General features: G+C 50.5%; 1 protein-coding gene across 6 annotated transcripts in view; it reads left to right on the plus strand.

Annotated features, from left to right (window-relative positions):
- Positions 1–18,232, plus strand: part of Ttc13 (tetratricopeptide repeat domain 13) — a 56,341-nt gene that overhangs the window by 26,670 nt on the left and 11,439 nt on the right. For 2 of the 6 annotated variants that reach the window (XM_052166240.1, XM_052166239.1), the window contains exons 6-14: positions 58–150; positions 2,348–2,464; positions 3,191–3,301; positions 7,345–7,427; positions 10,222–10,363; positions 10,529–10,703; positions 14,122–14,278; positions 16,947–17,077; positions 17,484–17,616. In XM_052166240.1, the coding sequence (XP_052022200.1) occupies positions 58–150; positions 2,348–2,464; positions 3,191–3,301; positions 7,345–7,427; positions 10,222–10,363; positions 10,529–10,703; positions 14,122–14,278; positions 16,947–17,077; positions 17,484–17,616 (1,142 nt within the window). The remainder of the gene's footprint in view (positions 1–57; positions 151–2,347; positions 2,465–3,190; positions 3,302–7,344; positions 7,428–10,221; positions 10,364–10,528; positions 10,704–14,121; positions 14,279–16,946; positions 17,078–17,483; positions 17,617–18,232) is intronic. The other 4 variants (XM_052166241.1, XM_052166243.1, XM_052166244.1 and 1 more) reach the window with 2 other exon arrangements.

An 18,232-nucleotide genomic window follows, 5' to 3' on the forward strand; every position in this document is an offset into this window, starting at 1 on the left:
GATGGTGTCCCTGTCCGAGCAGCAGTATGTCTCATACTAAGCTAATACCTTTTCAAGGACATTAAGAATGCTGAGCTTGCTTTGTTTGAACTGAGCCGAGTCATTGCCTTGGAGCCTGACCGTCCAGAGGTATTTGAGCAGCGAGCCGAAGTGAGTGTGGTTTTTCTTCTTCCCTCTCTTATTGAGTTAGCTAAAATTCAGAAGCTGATGTTATGTTATCACCATTATAAGTTTGAATGCTCTTTTATGCTGAACTGTGTTCCCAAGGCCCGTGAGCATGGTGGCAATTGCCAGACAGCCGTGGAGTGAGTGATGCTCCCAGAGTAACGAGCGGGAATGGCGCTCAGTGTGAAAGCGTGCCCGTGTTGTCTGCTTCTTCCGTGGACACTCACTAAAGAGATGCCGTACACAACAGCGGCTAGTCCGTCAGAGAACCTGAGCCACACAGCTCTTGGAGGCACTGGCCCCACTGGTCTGGAAGGGAGAGAGTGAATGAACAGAGCATGCTCGTGTGCAGGCCTAGGCAGTGCCTGCTTCCTCAGACACCCAGAGCAGGTAGATTTGCTGCAGATCTCAAGGTGCAGACAGGCCTGGGGGAGCGCTTGTAGCATCTGCTGACACCAGTAGCTGCGTACCGGTAAGGCGGCCTGCACAGAAGCTGGGCCAGTGTGCCAGGCTCGTGAGGCTGAGGCTTGGGAACAGCAGGAGCTGCAGAGTGCCAGGACTCCCTTCGTGGTTTTAAATCCATGTTCTTACAGTAGTGCTGGGCTGTTGGGTTACAAGTACTCGTGTGGTCGGTCTGAATGCAGTCGATTGTTTGATAGGGGTTGACTTCTCCCCGTCCCCCCAGGAAATATAGCAAGTACAGGAAAATAGTGTTCAGTTGCTCCAAGACTACTTCTGGAGGCTTAGGTTGTAGCATTTGAGATCTCGGTCTCTAAGAATTTTATGCTGTGTTAGGGACTTGGTTTTAACCTTATTTTTCTCAGTGATTTAGTTCCTCGCCTGTCCATCTTGGGTCTTTCCCTTGGACTAGGGGGCTGTAGTACTGTCCCCACAGCAAGAAGCTCTTGAATAGTGGCTGGGCTGGCCACTGCGTGCCACCAGCTCTGGGTGGGCCTGCTGGTGTTTCTCTCAGGACTCTAGGGATGCCTGGAATGATTCTGATCAACTAGGAACTCAGCTAAGACTTACAGGTTTTAAATATTTGCACATTTAAGAAAAAGCTAATTGCTTATCTAAAATGAGATCAGCGATTAGAACAGTAGTTTGCTATTATCTAAATGATACGTAGCAATATTTATGACAGTTACAGCAATCACTGCAGTGTGATCCTCAGCGCTGAATTGTAGCCTGCCTTTGTCGGTCGTAGAGTTAATTTGAAAGACATTTTGCTCTTGCAAATACAAATGCAAATAATACAAATAATCTGTGTTTTATGAAAGTATATTAACCCATTACTGCGTTAATGGGTTACCAGTTGTGCCAAGATGTGATAGTCAATAAGCAGAGAAGGCTGCTCTTCATTCCAAGTGGTAGCTCCACCCCTTCCTGGGCTGAGATCAGGGCCATGTGTCAGTCTCTTTCTGCTTTGGATGTAACTGCTAATGTTTGGGGTGGGCCCTCCTGAGCCTGTAGTGAGCTCTTGCAGAGCAGGTGGCCAGTTAGTGACACAGGGCAAGCATGCCCTTCCCTAGAGCGTGCTGGACAGGGATCCATTGGAAGGATGGAAGCTCGGCGTCAGGGGCCCACTGGGGTTTTCTCCTCTCTCCTTCTGGGTGCTGGGCTCCCCACATCGATATCATCGTGCTGCCTGGCCCACAGTGATTCCGTGATGGCTCTAGGGGCCTTCTCAAACAGGCAGACAATTTCCCTGTGATGATGCTGAGCGTAGTTGATGAACTTGGGGTTGACAAGGCGACTGGGATCCTAGGAAGTGTCCTTCAGCTCTCATTCCCACAGGGAGAAGAGCTAGAGATGGTGAAGGACTATAACTGCCAAGGACTAGTCTGTCTGGCCAGCGGGTGAATGTGCATGTGCCAGTGTTTTACTTAAAAGGTGGATGTAGCACAAGCCAAGGGTTCTTATCTCTATTCTTATCTGGTATGCCTAGGGTGGAGTCAGCAGCAAGGCCGCTGCTTGATCCACATCCCCTCCTCCCCCGCTAAACAGAGACAGTGGCCCTTCTGAGCATCCCCTGTGCTTGCGTGCATGAAGCCCTGGCTCGCAGCCTGCTACAGCAAGCTTTGTGCGTGCCGTGCGGCTCGGTGGGGTGAGGAAATAAAAGCTCTGACAGTGCAGGGCCGGTCCTGGGAACTCTTCCTGATTGCATGTTTTGGATTTCTAGATTCTGTCTCCTCTGGGACGAATTAATGAAGCCGTAAGTGATCTCACTAAAGCTATTCAGCTTCAGCCCTCAGCACGGCTGTACCGACACCGGGGGACCTTGTACTTCATATCTGAGGTGATTGCCCCATAAACATTAGTCCACACCTCACTTCTCTAGTCATCATCTCAGCGGCTGCTCCTTGCTAGACTGGGTTCAGTTTAATGTCAGCGCTACAAGGCAGCCATGCGCGCACGGTCTTGGCAGGAATTAAATGCGACAGAGATTAAGAACCGGCTGTGCCTCCGCCATTGGGCTGTCAGCAGCATCAGTTTCTAGACTGGCTGGGGAGGTTACAGTCTGGTCTGTAGCTTCTGCTTGGAGGTACAGCCTGCATTCGTCTGGTTCTTAGTCTGAGAGCTGCAGTCTGAACCTCTCAGGCCTCCAGACCCTTCTTTTTAGGTGGCCCAAATCCAGCAACCTCAGTTTCTGTGTCAGTGGCTCCTAGACCCCCAGTGTCTGTGAGCTCGCGGTACTTTAACAGTGCACGTATAGACCAGAGCTTCAGCTTCCTGCACAGTGAGGCCGCACCACAGCCTGTTTCAGAGGTGTCCAGTGTGGAAAGATGGTCTGGTTGGTCTGGGAAAGGTTGAGATGAGGCCTAACATTCCGCCTCTGTGAGCACCAGTTAGCTGTGAGCAGGGCGAGAAGTGCTAGTTTGGCTGGACCCTCGCTGTGCATTTCCTTCAAGGCCAAGAAGGGCACAGGGAAAAACCACTGAGGTTTTTCCCTCTGTCCATCCACAGCAGAGAGCATTCCAGATTCTAACAAGCACAATCTTATCTCTCCTCCTCCTTTCCGTAGGACTACGCGACAGCCCACGAGGACTTTCAGCAGTCCTTGGAGCTGAACAGAAACCAGCCCACAGCCATGCTGTACAAAGGCCTAACTTTCTTTCACAGAGGACTTCTGAAGGTGAAGCTGCGCTGCCTGCGCCTGCGCTGCTGTCCCGCTTCGCTGTGTGTGTGGGGGGGGGGGACTTAGAGGGATCGATCCAATGCATCTCACAACAGTGTCGCTGGTTTCTTTGCACTGTGTGTGTGTGTGTGTGTGTGTGTGTGTGCTGCTTCCTGGCACTCCATTCCATACCCTTGTGTCTCTGTGGGGACCCTGCTGTGCCACAGGTTGTGCCAGGAGCCAGGGATCACGGAGTTGCTACCTCCCCTGCCTGAGCCACAGGGCCAGCAAGGCCACGGGTACTGCTGGTACCTAAGCCCTGCACAGGGTGAAAGGTTGGCTGGCCTGAGAGTTATGCATAGCCAGTTCCTAGTTGGAGATCACACTGTGGGATAAAGCTGTGTGCAGAGATGGCGACCTTGAGGCGGGGCGGAAGACTGACTACTGTTAGGGCCCAGGATGGGGGTTGTCTTAACAAGAGGAATGAGCACCTCAGCACCCAGACAGCTCTGCCGTGCGCACCGTCCTGTGCACACGTGTTCTGTCCACCAGCTGCTCATCTGTGTGTCTGGCCATGCACAGCTCCGAAACGCTCAGGGTTTGTCACCAGTTCCAACACAGCATGATGTAGCGACAGCACCCGTAACACCCACCTGTGTGAGCTATCTCAGGCCATCCAGAGAAGCTTGTAAGAGCCTTGCTCTGAGCCCTAACCACCTGCTAGACACGGAGCCGAGCTCTCTCAGCCTCTTGCATATTCATAAAGGAGGTACAACCTTCTATCTCCTTCCAAAGTACTCCCCCACTCCACCCCCAGAGTTTGGTGGCATCTCATGAGAAAAGTGTTATAATTATTTTATCAGGAAAAAAATTATGTTTTAAGAACTCCCGTCAAAGCGGAAAAATCAAAAGACAAAGAATTTGCCAGTTCTCTATATATTCTTCACATCCTATGTGCAAGTGCCCAGATGTCCGAGAGAAAGCCTTCCCTGTAGGCATGGGGCTGCCCGTGAGGGTACAGGGCTCCCACTGGGCTGCACCCGCTCACTGGGCTGCGCCCGCTCACTGGGCTGCGCCCACTCACTGGGCTGCGCCTGCTCACTGGGCGGCGCCCGCTCACTGGGCTGCACCCGCTCACTGGGCGGCTCCCCTCCATTCTGTATCTTTTCTCATAGCCTCTGAAAGTGTAAAGGTTTGGGCCACCATGCTGCACAGAGGCAGCCCCGGGGCCCATGGAAAAGACCATCCAGTCCCTAGTATGAGTACTTCTTAAAGCACAGCATCCACCAGCCAGTGCGCTCGCTTGTTTGTGAGCTGGAGCTGGGCATAGGCACAGGGGCAGTCTTCTGAAACAGGCTCAACAAGTGAGATTTGGTTTGCTTTATCCAGATCTCCACGGCGAGAGCCTGGGCCCTGCTTTGACTGAGCATTCGAAGTCCCTCAGTAAGTGGGTCTTCCCAGATCCCTCCTGCCGTGCTGAGCAGCACGCGTGGGCCAGCGGGCCAAGTGGAGGGAGCTCTGTGGTGGTTTATCTGTCTACGCAGGTGCAGTCCTAAGCAATGAACTAAGCAGGTGGCTTCATTTTACAAGAAGCCTTCATGGAAAGATATTAAACATCTTATAACCTTTTATTTATGTAGTTTGTCAAAGAGAAGGCTTGACTTCAGCTTGAGCCAGTCTTCAGTGCGTGACTCACCTGCCTCAGCTTCCCGTATGCTGACTTCCCACAAGCACCACCACACCTGGCTAGGCGCGTCACACAGCTGTACACTGGGGTATCTAGCCCTTGGTGTCTGACAGCAAGAACTTCCCATCATTTAGTCCACATCTTCAATACATTTGAAGCTCTTCACCTTGAGCTGTTGGGAGCAGCCAAATGATGGGTGCCCAGTGACCATGAGGATGGCGATGGTGGAGTAGGGATGCTGGCACTGGCCGAGCCAATGGTTCTGGAGCAGTTTGCGTCCTCAGAGGTTGCCCCGCGCGAGCACGCTAGTCCCTTGTTCCCGATGGCTTAAGATCTTGATTGTGCTGTGTCCCTCTTTGGCAGAGTGAGGTAGAGAGCTGAGCAGAGCTTAGGCAGGAACCTGAAAGAGCTGAAGAGAATCAGACCCTGAAGAGCTGTGGCGTCCACGCATGCTGTAAGTGGAGCGGGCAGCAGGTGCCTGCTGGGCATCTCCCCCGGATGTCCACAGACACCGCAGGCTTAACATGCCCCAGCCCCCTCCCTGCTGCCCTCCTGTCCTTCCCGGGCGGTCACGATGCTTGCCTCTCCCAGACTCCAGCCTGGAAGCCTCGCCTTCCTCACCCACTGCCCCCAGATCCCGGCTCTGGATCTGACCGGTCTTTCTCTCCTCAGGGACACTCACCCTGACTCTTCATTATCTCTTGCCCAGATGCCCACTGAGCCAGCCTGACCCCGCCTCCCCACTCAGCCCCCTCCCCACTAATGCGCAGCCATAGTTACCATCCTTTCCGCAAGGCCCTGGGATGCCTGGGCAGGCAGCAGCTAGGTTCTCTGTCTCTCTCCACTCACACCCTTGCGTGCTGTTGTTCTGATTTCCCAGCATTCCTGGCTCCTAGCTGTGCACCGTACTGTCTCCTCACACTGCTGCTCAGTCTCTAGACCACGTGGCTCTCACTTCTTAGTCCCAGAGCCTCACTCGTATCTCTGCTTTAACTTATGACATTGATGCACATAACCCACTGCATAATCAGCTTCCTCTTCTACCTGGAGACCAGGACTTGCTCATCTTGTTCTCACCCACAGTATCTCACACTGGCTCCAGCACACAGCGGCGCTCAATATGTGCTTGTTGACTTGAAGTATTATAAAAGGTGTAAAGACTCCAGCTAGGCCGCTCGAGCATTGTCAGAGCCCTTCCGCTCTTCTTCTCCAGCATGGCTTCAGAGGAGTCTGAAACCAGCCTCTCTGGCCAGGCCGCCCCTCCATCTGCATGGAGCCTGGATGCAGAGGCAGGTGGCCTTTTAAAGCCTTCAAGTCATCAAATACTTACTGAGTGCCTACCGTGTGCAAGGCATGCGGCAGCAGTACCTCTCTCTCACCAACACCTAGGGGGCAGATGCTGTGTTGTTTCAAGTCAGGTCTTTTTCTTCAAGTTGCAGTGTCTGCTTAGCGCCATTTGTCCTGTGCTTGGGAAAGTGTGATGTGTTTATACTTTTTACTACAGTAACAGTGATGCCATGCAAAAGTTCAGGTGCAGTGGGTCCACATGTGCAGGTGCAGTCAAGTGCAGTGGGTCCACATGTGTAGGCGTAGTGGGTCCACGTGTGCGGGTGCAGTCAGGTGCAGTTGTTCCATGTGTGCAGCTGTACTGAGTCCACGTGTGTAGCTACAGTCAGGTGCAGTGGGCCCATGTTTGCAGCTGCTGTAAGATGCCGTGGGTCCACGTGTGCAGCTGCAGCCAGGTGCCGTGGGTCCACATGTGTAGGTGCAGTATCTAGCTGTGAACAGAGTGGTACCCTCCAGAGGCACTTCTCACATAAGGAGTTGGGTGGGCACAGTGTGCCCTAGATTCTTCTCAGAGCCCACAGCACAGGGCCTCAGCCACGTGTCACCACTGCTCTGTGCCAGCTGTGCCCAGGGCGACAGCCTTGTGTGGGTTGTTTTCTTGCACTGTTAGATCCAAGGACTCGCCGCCAACCCAGGAGCCTTTGTTTTGCTTTTTCTATGTGCAGTTTAATCTTGTTGACTCAGTTTTAAGTGCAGCAAGCTATCATTTTTAATAATCTCACCAAGCTGTTGAGTTTTCTTGTAATGGATTGAAGAAATGATGTTCTCGTGGAGTAAAATCATTAGCCCTCCATATCCTGCTGAGTTAGGCGAGACAATAGCTCTGTCACATTCGAAAGGGGAAGCTGAGCTGTCCTACAGATACACATTTGTTTACTGTTAGGGTCAGAGCCCCCACAGTTCACTGCCTGCCTCCTCGGTCTTATCTAAGATAATTCTTGCAGAGACAGATGTAGCATGTGTGTAACCCTTTAGTGATGCAGGTGGAGTCATGCAAATGAGCTCATTTTCTGCACACCTTCCACAGGAAGCCATTGAGGCCTTCAAAGAAGCTCTGAAACAGAAAGTTGACTTTATCGATGCATATAAAAGTCTGGGACAGGCCTACAGGTGAGTGACAGTGGGCTGAGACAGGAGAATCTCTCAGAAAAGATGTCCACTTTAGGTTTTAAAGGCATTGCTATACCCACTGGCCTCTGCTTTGGGATGTGAGGGAACCCCGTGTCAGGACCTCTGGTCTGTGTCACCATATAGGAGCCCTGTCAGTGTGCACAGCTCTCAGAGGGTGTTGTGCCTAGCACTCAGGGGTGCTGGGTGATTGACACCCTCACCACTTGCCAGGCTGTGTGGCAGTGAGTTCCCATCATGGGAAAGTCAGCCGGTTCCAGAAGCTCTGGCTAGACCCTTACCTCCTGGTTCTGAGTATTGCCCCATCATTAGAGCATTCAACTCTAAAAAGCAGCTTCACTCTGACCAGAAAGGCAGTGACATGGTCATCAGTGGGGACGCATGAGCCAGGGGCCCTTGAGAGCTGAACTCTGCAGGGTGCCAGGGTAGGCTCTCTGGGCTTCTAGCCTGTGAAGGCTCCATTTTGACTGCAGGGGAGAGGCTGTTAGAGAACTAGGGAAATTCCACCCTCACGTGGAGAACATGCTCGTGCGATGGGACAGAGTGTGAAGGTTCCTCTTGCACTAGCTTAGAGGACTAGCCTGGGCTTGTCTGGGATTTAGGGGTAGGTATTTATTTATCCTCCAGCTCTATAAAGTTGTCAGGAATATACATTGAAAGTAGGTTGGAAGCAACCATATAAAGTGATTACATTGATGAACGTAAGCATTTCATTTTTAAAAACTATTTCTCATTTATAGTAAGTTGGTATACAGACTGTTTCCATCCTTTAGAAAAATCTTAATATGTAAAAAGGAAATTGGTTGGTAGCAATCATTTCCATTCTAGAAGAATTTAATGTCTGAAGTATACTCATTTTTTTTCCTTCAAAATTTCAAATTACATGATGAAATTACATGATGACTTACTAGATGTTCACTGAGGTGACTTCAGAGACCAAAGGGATACAATTTTAATTCTATGGATTTGACATTTTCTGTGATTATGATCCAGGCACTTTTCCCCTAGAATGGGAAGAGTGTGTTCACCCAGTGCCGTTCTCGAGGTTGACACTTGTTATGAACTAGGGCAGGAGTTTGAAAATCAGTAAGTTTACTTTTCCAAGAGAAATCAAAGCACATGAACATCCTGTGATGTGTTAGATTACTAGGTGGTGCGAAGGCTGCAGCAGTGCGTGAGGTGTTGTGCAGCAGTGTGTGAGGTGTTGTGCAGCAGTGTGTGAGGTGTTGTGCAGCAGTGTGTGAGGTGTTGTGCAGCAATGTGTGAGGTGTTGTGCAGCAGTGTGTGAAGTGTTGTGCAGCAGTGAGTGAGGTGTTGTGCAGCAGTGCGTGAGGTGTTGTGCAGCAGTGTGTGAGGTGTTCTGCAGCAGTGTGTGAGGTGTTGTGCAGCAGTGTGTGAGGTGTTGTGCAGCAGTGTGTGAGGTGTTGTGCAGCAGTGTGTGAGGTGTTGTGCAGCAGTGTGTGAGGTGTTCTGCAGCAGTGTGTGAGGTGTTGTGCAGCAGTGTGTGAGGTGTTGTGCAGCAGTGTGTGAGGTGTTGTGCAGCAGTGTGTGAGGTGTTCTGCAGCAGTGTGTGAGGTGTTCTGCAGCAGTGTGTGAGGTGTTGTGCAGCAGTGTGTGAGGTGTTCTGCAGCAGTGTGTGAGGTGTTGTGCAGCAGTGTGTGAGGTGTTGTGCAGCAGTGTGTGAGGTGTTCTGCAGCAGTGTGTGAGGTGTTCTGTAGCAGTGTGTGAGGTGTTGTGCAGCAGTGTGTGAGGTGTTGTGCAGCAGTGTGTGAGGTGTTGTGCAGCAGTGTGTGAGGTGTTGTGCAGCAGTGTGTGAGGTGTTCTGTAGCAGTGTGTGAGGTGTTGTGCAGCAGTGTGTGAGGTGTTCTGTAGCAGTGTGTGAGGTGTTCTGCAGCAGTGTGTGAGGTGTTGTGCAGCAGTGTGTGAGGTGTTGTGCAGCAGTGTGTGAGGTGTTGTGCAGCAGTGTGTGAGGTGTTCTGCAGCAGTGTGTGAGGTGTTGTGCAGCAGTGTGTGAGGTGTTGTGCAGCAGTGTGTGAGGTGTTCTGTAGCAGTGTGTGAGGTGTTCTGTAGCAGTGTGTGAGGTGTTGTGCAGCAGTGTGTGAGGTGTTGTGCAGCAGTGTGTGAGGTGTTGTGCAGCAGTGTGTGAGGTGTTCTGCAGCAGTGTGTGAGGTGTTCTGCAGCAGTGTGTGAGGTGTTGTGCAGCAGTGTGTGAGGTGTTGTGCAGCAGTGTGTGAGGTGTTCTGTAGCAGTGTGTGAGGTGTTCTGCAGCAGTGTGTGAGGTATTCTGCAGCAGTGTGTGAGGTGTTCTGTAGCAGTGTGTGAGGTGTTCTGTAGCAGTGTGTGAGGTGTTCTGCAGCAGTGTGTGAGGTGTTGTGCAGCAGTGTGTGAGGTGTTGCGCAGCAGTGTGTGAGGTGTTGCGCAGCAGTGTGTGAGGTGTTCTGTAGCAGTGTGTGAGGTGTTCTGTAGCAGTGTGTGAGGTGTTCTGTAGCAGTGTGTGAGGTGTTCTGTAGCAGTGTGTGAGGTGTTCTGTAGCAGTGTGTGAGGTGTTCTGTAGCAGTGTGTGAGGTGTTCTGCAGCAGTGTGTGAGGTGTTGCGCAGCAGTGTGTGAGGTGATGTGCAGCAGTGTGTGAGGTGTTGTGCAGCAGTGTGTGAGGTGATGTGCAGCAGTGTGTGAGGTGTTCTGTAACAAGAGACCCGCTCTCCCTCACACCCCATGAGCTCCCAGCACTGCACTGCACTGCCTGCAACACACTCACCACGGTTGCTCAATCCTCAGAGAACTGGGCAACTTCGAAGCAGCCACTGAGAGCTTCCAGAAGGCCCTGCTGCTCAACCAGAACCACGTGCAGACCCTGCAGCTCCGAGGGGTGATGTTGTACCATCACGGCAGCCTGCAGGAGGCCCTCAAGAACTTCAAGGTAAGCCGCAGCAGCAGGCAGGCAGAGCCGTCCCTGGATTCTTGCTTGTCCTCCGAGAGTTCAGTGGAACTTCCTACCTATCTAACCCGGAAGGAAGATCCTGGGCAGCGGGAACAGCCGTCCTGACCCATGTGCTGCTAACTCAGCCTTTGTCCTAAACCACAGCGCTGCCTGCAACTGGAACCGTACAACGAAGTGTGCCAGTACATGAAGGGCCTCAGCCATGTGGCAATGGGGCAGTTTTACGAAGGAATCAAAGCTCAAACGAAAGTTATGCTGAATGATCCTCTCCCTGGCCAGAAGGCCAGCCCAGAGTACCTGAGGGTGAAGTACCTGCGAGGTAAGCAGACAGTGGTGGGAGTGCTCCCCTTCCGGAGTGCTCCCCTTCCGTGCTCAGTGCTGTGGTGTCCTGCTGCTTCTGGGACATGGTGGAGTTGAGGTTGACAGCTGTCCCCAGCGTCCCTTGCTGCTGGAGCTTTCAGGGCCAGGGTCCTCGGTGTCTTCTGAGACAGGCCTGATGTCCTTTCTACCGTATGTACAGGTCTTGTAAAACTTAGAGAAGCTTGGCTTGAGTAAAAACAGATTTCTAGTTGGATGTATGATTCACATGTTGAAAGCATGTCTTACTCCCTCTCCGGTCACCAAAGAACAGGGAAGGGCCTCGTGTGTGGAGGTTTCATTGTTTAGAGTTAGTGACCTGGTATCTCTTGCCCCTCATTCCGTTATGTCATGTCCTCCTGTATAAGAAAGACCCAGTCTGGTAAGAAAGGAAGCAATTCTTGAATTAGTCACAGACTTGCTTTTTCTCCATATACATCTTCAAGTGTACACATATATGTACTGTCCAAAGCATCCCCACACATCTTCCTATATGCACACTCAAACACACATGTCTTCATATGTACACATGTACACCTTATGTGTGCACACACATCTTCCTTTATACACATTCTTCTTCATATGTACACACACATCTTCCTATATATATATATATATATATATATATATATATATATATACACCTTCCTATGCACACACATCTTATGTTTATAAATCTTATGTACACACACCCACATGTACACACACATCTTCCTATACACACACCATATCTCCCTATACACATACACATATTTTCTATGCACGCATACACAAACAATTCCTCTTTACACATACACACACACATCTTCCTTTACACATATCTTCCTCCCCACACATCTTCTTGTATACGCACATATACACCTTCCTATGTTTGCACACACATCAGTGTATATACACACACACATCAGTGTATACACACACACACACCCCTCTCTTTCTCTCTCTCTCTCACACACACACACACACACACACACACGCACGTACACACACGTACACACATACATGCACGCATGCATGTACACACACACACACACGCATGCATGTACACACACACATGCACACACGCACACACACACACACACACACTTACCTCTGCCAGCATACATACACATTGTCTTAGGATCTCTATTGCTGTGTTAAAGTACTGTGACGGAAAGCAGGTTGTTGGGGAGAGAGTTCATTTATTGTGCTCACAGTTTGTCATCACAGTTTGTCCATCACTGAAGGAGGTCAGGACAGGAACCTGGAGGCAGGAACTGAAGCAGAAGCCGTGGAGAATGGTGTTTCCTGGCTAGTTCCTCGTGGCTTGCACAGCCTGCTTGCTGACACACCTCAGGACCATTGTCCCAGGAATGGTGTCACCCACAGTGGGTGGGGCTCTTCCACAAGAGTCATTAATCAGTACTGTATATGCTTGCCTACAGACTGATGCTATTGAGATACTTTCTCAGTTAAGGTGTGTAGGTTTGCGTCATGTAGACAAAGACAAGCCAGTATATACATGTATTTAGCATACACGCGTGTGTCCAGTACACACACACATATATCCTCCCTATTGATTTGGGAGGGGGTTTGTTGTCTGCATACCCACATATTTTGCCTTTGTTCTCATTAGCCTTTGAGAGTATTGTAAAACAGAAAAAAATAAAGCAAGCCTTGCATACAATTTTAAATCAGGAATAGCCACATTAAGAGATAAGAGCATACAACACACAGGATGGCTCAGTGAACAGACACCTGCCATCAACTCTGTCCAGCTGAGGTCCTTCCCCAGGACCCACATGGTGGAAAGAAAGAACTGTGTCCTACAGTCTGTCCTCAGACTTACACACACACACACACACACACACACACACACACGCATGTATGCGTGCATATATATGCATGCGCAAGCACACACACACACACACACACACACACACACACACACGATGGCACACACATGAAATTTCCCAAATAAGAAAAATGGCACAAAAAATCTAAAAGAAATGTAAAAACAAGCAGGTGGAGTTAATTCTAATGGTACATTTTATGTAATTTGATAAAAAGATTTCTTACTGGGGCTGGAGAAATGGTTCAGATGGTTCAAAGAAGAGCACCGGCTGCTTTTCCAAAGGTTCTGAGTTCAATTCCCAGCAACCACATGGTGACTCACAACCATCTGTAATGAGATCTGATGTCCTCTTCTGGGGTGTCTGAAGTCTACAGTGTCCTTACATCTAAATACACTATATCTACAGTGTACTTACATATAAATAAATCTTCAAGAAATATGTTTTTACCTAATTTAATAACAATTTAAATTTTTAATTCAGCATATAATTAATAGGAGACTGTTAGGGTTTCTGTTTGTTTCGTTTTTTTGTCCTTTTAGATCACATGGGATCCTGTAGCCCCTGCTGGCCTAGAACTCACTATATACAGGCTCCTCCTGTTTCGGCCTTTCGAATGCTGAGACTGCATGCATGAGCCACCACGACTGTTCTGAAAAATGATACAGTTTAGGTCCAGGGAAAAACTGCTCTTCTGGAGTACCTGAGTGTGGTTCCCAGCAACCACATGTAGCAGTTTAGAGCCACCTGTCACCAGCTTCGGGAGGAGCCAACAGCTCTGTCTTCCAAAGGCACCTACACTGTTATCCACATTCAGATACACATGCACACTCACATGCACACACATGTATATGTGTGCATATACATGCACGTTTACAGACATACATACTCATACATGTACACATACATTTTTAAAGTAGTGAAAATCTTTTTTAAAATGTTTGACTCCATGATGTTTTGCTCTAAGTCTTTAACCCCTGGGTGTACAGTTTTAGTGCTCATCTTTTATTACCCAGTCTTGATCAGAGTTTGGACTTCATCGGCGTTATAGTTGGAGATAGACTTGTATGCACGTGCTGTTCCAAACATCCTGAAGTTCCTAACAACTGAGTCAAGTATCAGCAGCCGAGAAGGCCATCTTCCAGACAGCTTGTCCCTTACTCTCCTCTGGCTCGGCAGAGCTGGCACTGGGAATGGCAGCCTGAGGGGACAAGCACACCTGTCAGTCAGGCCAGGTTGAGCTTGCACACCGGTTTGCTCTGTCAGAACTGCCTGATCCCAGCCTCTCTGCTGATGCCTCCCTTGGCTTTCAGGTTCTGAAACAGAAAGACAAGCTCTTTGGCTTTATTCATGGAAAGGTTAACATGTAATCAAGCTGGCTGCTCTTCACTTGATTCTTGTCACTAGCAGGCTTCCGTAGCCCTGAAGCTGCCTTTCAGATTTCCTGCAGTTAAGGACAGTGTGGTTGAAAGCGTCCATGTGGTAACCCACTCTAACAAGGGCTTCTTTAGCAGTGTCTGGATTTGGCAGCTCCTTTCCTATCTACAGAGTATTCTCGATATCTGCACGCGCACCTGGATACTCCTCTGACAGAGTACAACATTGACTCCGATCTACCGGGCAGCTTCAAGGACCACTGGGCCAAGAACCTGCCTTTTCTCATAGACGGCTATGAAGAGCAGCCTGGCCTGCAACCCCACATCAGGTAAGTGCTGCGCAGTGTGGGCGGGCGGCGTGGCCATCCACAGCCCAACTGGATGCTCACTTTGCTTTTCCATGTGTGTGGTGTGATTGGGCCTCAGTATGCATTCATTCTCAGGAGACTCACTCTCCTAATCCCACGGCTTCAGCCTCCCAGTGCTTGTATTTCTCGATCAATAAATGACTTCTTGCCCATGGTCCTATTGCAGTTGGCGCATCGCCAACTATTTCTTGTGGTTCATATGGCACCTTGAGACTTTCTTACCGGTGTGACTCCTGCACGCATGTGAGGCAGCCTTTATGCTTCAGATACACGGAGGCTGACGGGCAGCCGCTCACAAGCAGTATATTTTTTGTTTGCTGCTTAATAAAAACAAACTGTTTAGTGATCTGAAAGTTTAGCCAGGCATGGCAGTGCACAGTTATAAGCCCAGCACTAGGGAGGTGGAGGCAGGATGATCAGGCGTTCAGAGCCAGTCAAGGAACATAGGTTAAAATCACAGCTATTGCTGTCTCAGGCGAAAGCATCTGTGCTTACGAGCAGTCAGGCTACACAACAGATTCAGGGCAGAGATTAGCTCCCAGAAGCCCAGCAGCTCCTTCAGACTGGGAAATCGCTACAGCTTAGCATTTTTGTTCTCCTCGAGTGAGAGAGAGAGAGAGAGAGAGAGAGAGAGAGAGAGAGAGAGAGAGAGAGAGAGAGAAGCACCTGGAGAGTGGGCCCGCCGGCCCCTGCAGTGGAAGACTGCGGGTTAATGTGACCCCGGGGTGCATTTTCGGACCTCCACAGATGTAGCTGTGCACTCCTGGTAGGAAAGCTACACCCATCTGGGCTTGCATAGTCCCACAAACTAAGACCATGGGAATGAAATCCAAACCTCAAGATTCCACACAGGCACGAGTCAGCAAAGGAGCAATTGGCAAGCTTGGGCTTTGAGGCTGAATACCTACAGAAAATAACTCTAAAGCCTAAAGAGGCTGTGACTGTGTTGACAGCATGAACAAGAGACAAGAGACTGTCTGACAGGGCCAGACAGACTTTAAAATGAGCGGCAAGTTTTAGGGATAGAAGATGTGTGTCATCACTGAATAAAGACTTTCGGCATAGGCCAAGCAGCAGCAAGATGTGGCTTCCCAGGGACAGCACAGCTGAAAGAAAGGTGACAGGGGCTTTGCAGAGCAGGACTCTGGGGACACTGGGCCCCAGAGGAGGACATGAGAGGGAGGAGATGCTGGGCCCCAGAGGAAGACACGAGGGGGAGGGGACACTGGTCCAGAGGAGCAGGCTCACCTGAACCTGAGGAGAGTGGATGAGCAGCAGTGGCTGAAAGAGTTGCGGCCAAGAGTCTTCCAAAGCTAATGAATCCGAGCAGTCCACAGTTGCGTTTCTTGATTTTATCATTTTATGTGTACGGGTGTTTGGGCTACGTCTTAGTTTGGCTTAGTATTGCTGTGATGAAACACCGTGACCAAAAACACACTAAAAGAAGTCAGGGCAGGTGCCGGGCGGTGGTGGCGCACGCCTGTAATCCCAGCACTCTGGGAGGCAGAGGCAGGCGGATTTCTGAGTTCGAGGCCAGCCTGGTCTACAGAGTGAGTTCCAGGACAGCCAGGGCTATACAGAGAAACCCTGTCTCCAAAAAACCAAAAAAAAAAAAAAAAAAAAAAAAAAAAAAAAAAAAAAAAAAAAAAAAAGAAGTCAGGGCAGGAGCCTGGAGGCCGGAGCTAGTACAGAGGCCATGGAGGAGTGCTGCTTACTGGCTTGCTTCCCATGGCTTGCTCAGCCTGCTTTCTTATAGAACCCAGGACCACCAGCCCAGGGATGCCCCCCCCCACAATGAGCGGGACCCTCTCCCATCAGTCACCAAATAAGCTATAGTCACCAAATAAGCTATAGGCTTGCGCACAGTGTGATATATGGAGGTTTCTTCCATAATTGAAGTTTCCTCGTCTCAGATACTTTAGCTTTTGTCAAGTTGACATAAAACCATCCTGCACAGGGAGGGGGAAAGGAAAAATAAACCAGACTGAATTCAGTTCAGATCTCTGATAACCGCAGTAAATGCCAGCAGATTCAGCATCAGTTACAAGACACAGGCAGGCACTGCACACCGTGTGTCTGGAGAAGAAATGCTAATGAGGGCCCTGGACCTGACATATGCTATGTAATGGTGTGCTCACTTGCATGTGGTAGTAAACAGTGCAGATGCCTTGCAAAGAGAGATTGCTTCTTTCAGTTGTGTGGTGGGTTGTGAAGCTGGCTGTGCCTGGTCCTGTGTGTGTGTCTTAGTTGAGCTCTAGTGGTGCAGGTGTGCCGCCATGCAGGTGTGCCGCCATGCAGGTGTGCCACCATGCAGGTGTGCCGCCAAGTAGGCGTGAGGCCATGCAGGTGTGCCGCCATGCAGGTGTGCCGCCATGTAGGTGTGAGGGCATGCAGGTGTGCCGCCATGCAGGTGTGCCGCCATGCAGGTGTGCAGCCATGCAGGTGTGCTGCCCTGAAGGTGTGCGGCCATGCAGGTGTGCCGCCATGCAGGTGTGCTGCCATGCAGGTGTGCCGCCATGCAGGTGTGCGGCCATGCAGGTGTGCTGCCCTGAAGGTGTGCCGCCATGCAGGTGTGCGGCCATGCAGGTGTGCCACACAAGTCCTTATCTCATTCCTGATGTTCCTGCAGGGATGTGCTACATCAGAATTTCGAGGGCTACAAGCCTGAAGTCCAGGAGCTGATCTGTGTGGCTGACCGCCTGGGCTCACTGATGCAGTACGAAACACCTGGGTTCCTGCCCAACAAGAGGATACACAGAGGTATTCTGGAAACTTGAAATGGAATCGAAGCCCAGGACCAGGGTCTCTCAGCTGTGTCGACTTCCTTTAGAAATTGATATTTACTGCGCTCAGCTTCCCACAGGAGCAGAGCAGGGCCGCGTAGGATAGCTCAGTGAGTTCTTCCAGCTGGACTCTTCCCGAGTGCAGATACGGAGCATGGCAATCGCTCACTGCCAGTCGGACCAAGGCAGCTGTCCTTGGAGGGAGGAGGGACTCGAGGCCTTGCCAGCTTCAGTAGGAAGCAGTGTTCGGGGACAGTGGCCCTCCTTACTGTGAATCAGGTCATCAGAAGTTCAGTCTCCGCGGCTGCTTCCTGTTCTTTATGTGGTCGCCCGGGCTTGAGAGGAAAGGGTTCTGACGAGCTCTGTCTTGGTATGTCCCTTAGCCATGGGCCTGGCGGCGCTGGAAGTCATGCAGGCTGTGCATCGCACCTGGACCAACTCAAAGGTTCGCATGAACGGAAAGACGCGGCTGCTGCAGTGGAGGGACATGTTCGACATTGCCGTGAAGTGGAGAAGGTAACCCGTGCGCGCACAGCAGGGCAGGTCCTCCTCTCAGACTGTGTCTCAGCGGGAGCTTTCAGCCCTGCTTTGCTTGCAGAGTTAAGCCCTGTAAGTTAGGGTACTGGGTTATTTCCCACTAAAGCTTGCCATAGTCACTGTCACCTTCATTCTTCAGAACACACTGGACTCCTCCTCAGGAAATAGAAGTGAGGACTGCCAGGTTCCTAAGCCCCGGTGTGAGCACGGTGTTTTAGATGAGGCCTTGGGTGTTTCCTATTGGTTTTTTCTTGGTTGGTTTTTTGTTTATTTTATTTATTTATTTATTTATTTTTTTTTGTTGTTGTTATTTTTCAAGACAGGGTTTGGGTAGCCCTGGCTGTCCTGGAACCTACTATGTAGACCAGGCTGGCCTCAGACTCAGAGACCCACCCGCCTCTGCCTCCTGAGAGCTGGGCTTAAAGGTGTGCGCCACCACCACTCAGCTTGAAGTATCCGCTCTTACTGTGGCCTGTCCCGTCAGGTGCAGACGAACTCTGGATCTCTAGTATGCATGTGTCTGCCCAGGGAGTCCCTCCCTTTTCCCATTGCTGTGACAAAAAGCATTTTAAGAGCAGAAGGGTTTGCTCCGCTC

The sequence above is a fragment of the Apodemus sylvaticus genome, chromosome 21 (genome assembly GCF_947179515.1).
Source record: "Apodemus sylvaticus chromosome 21, mApoSyl1.1, whole genome shotgun sequence".
Taxonomy (NCBI): domain Eukaryota; kingdom Metazoa; phylum Chordata; class Mammalia; order Rodentia; family Muridae; genus Apodemus; species Apodemus sylvaticus.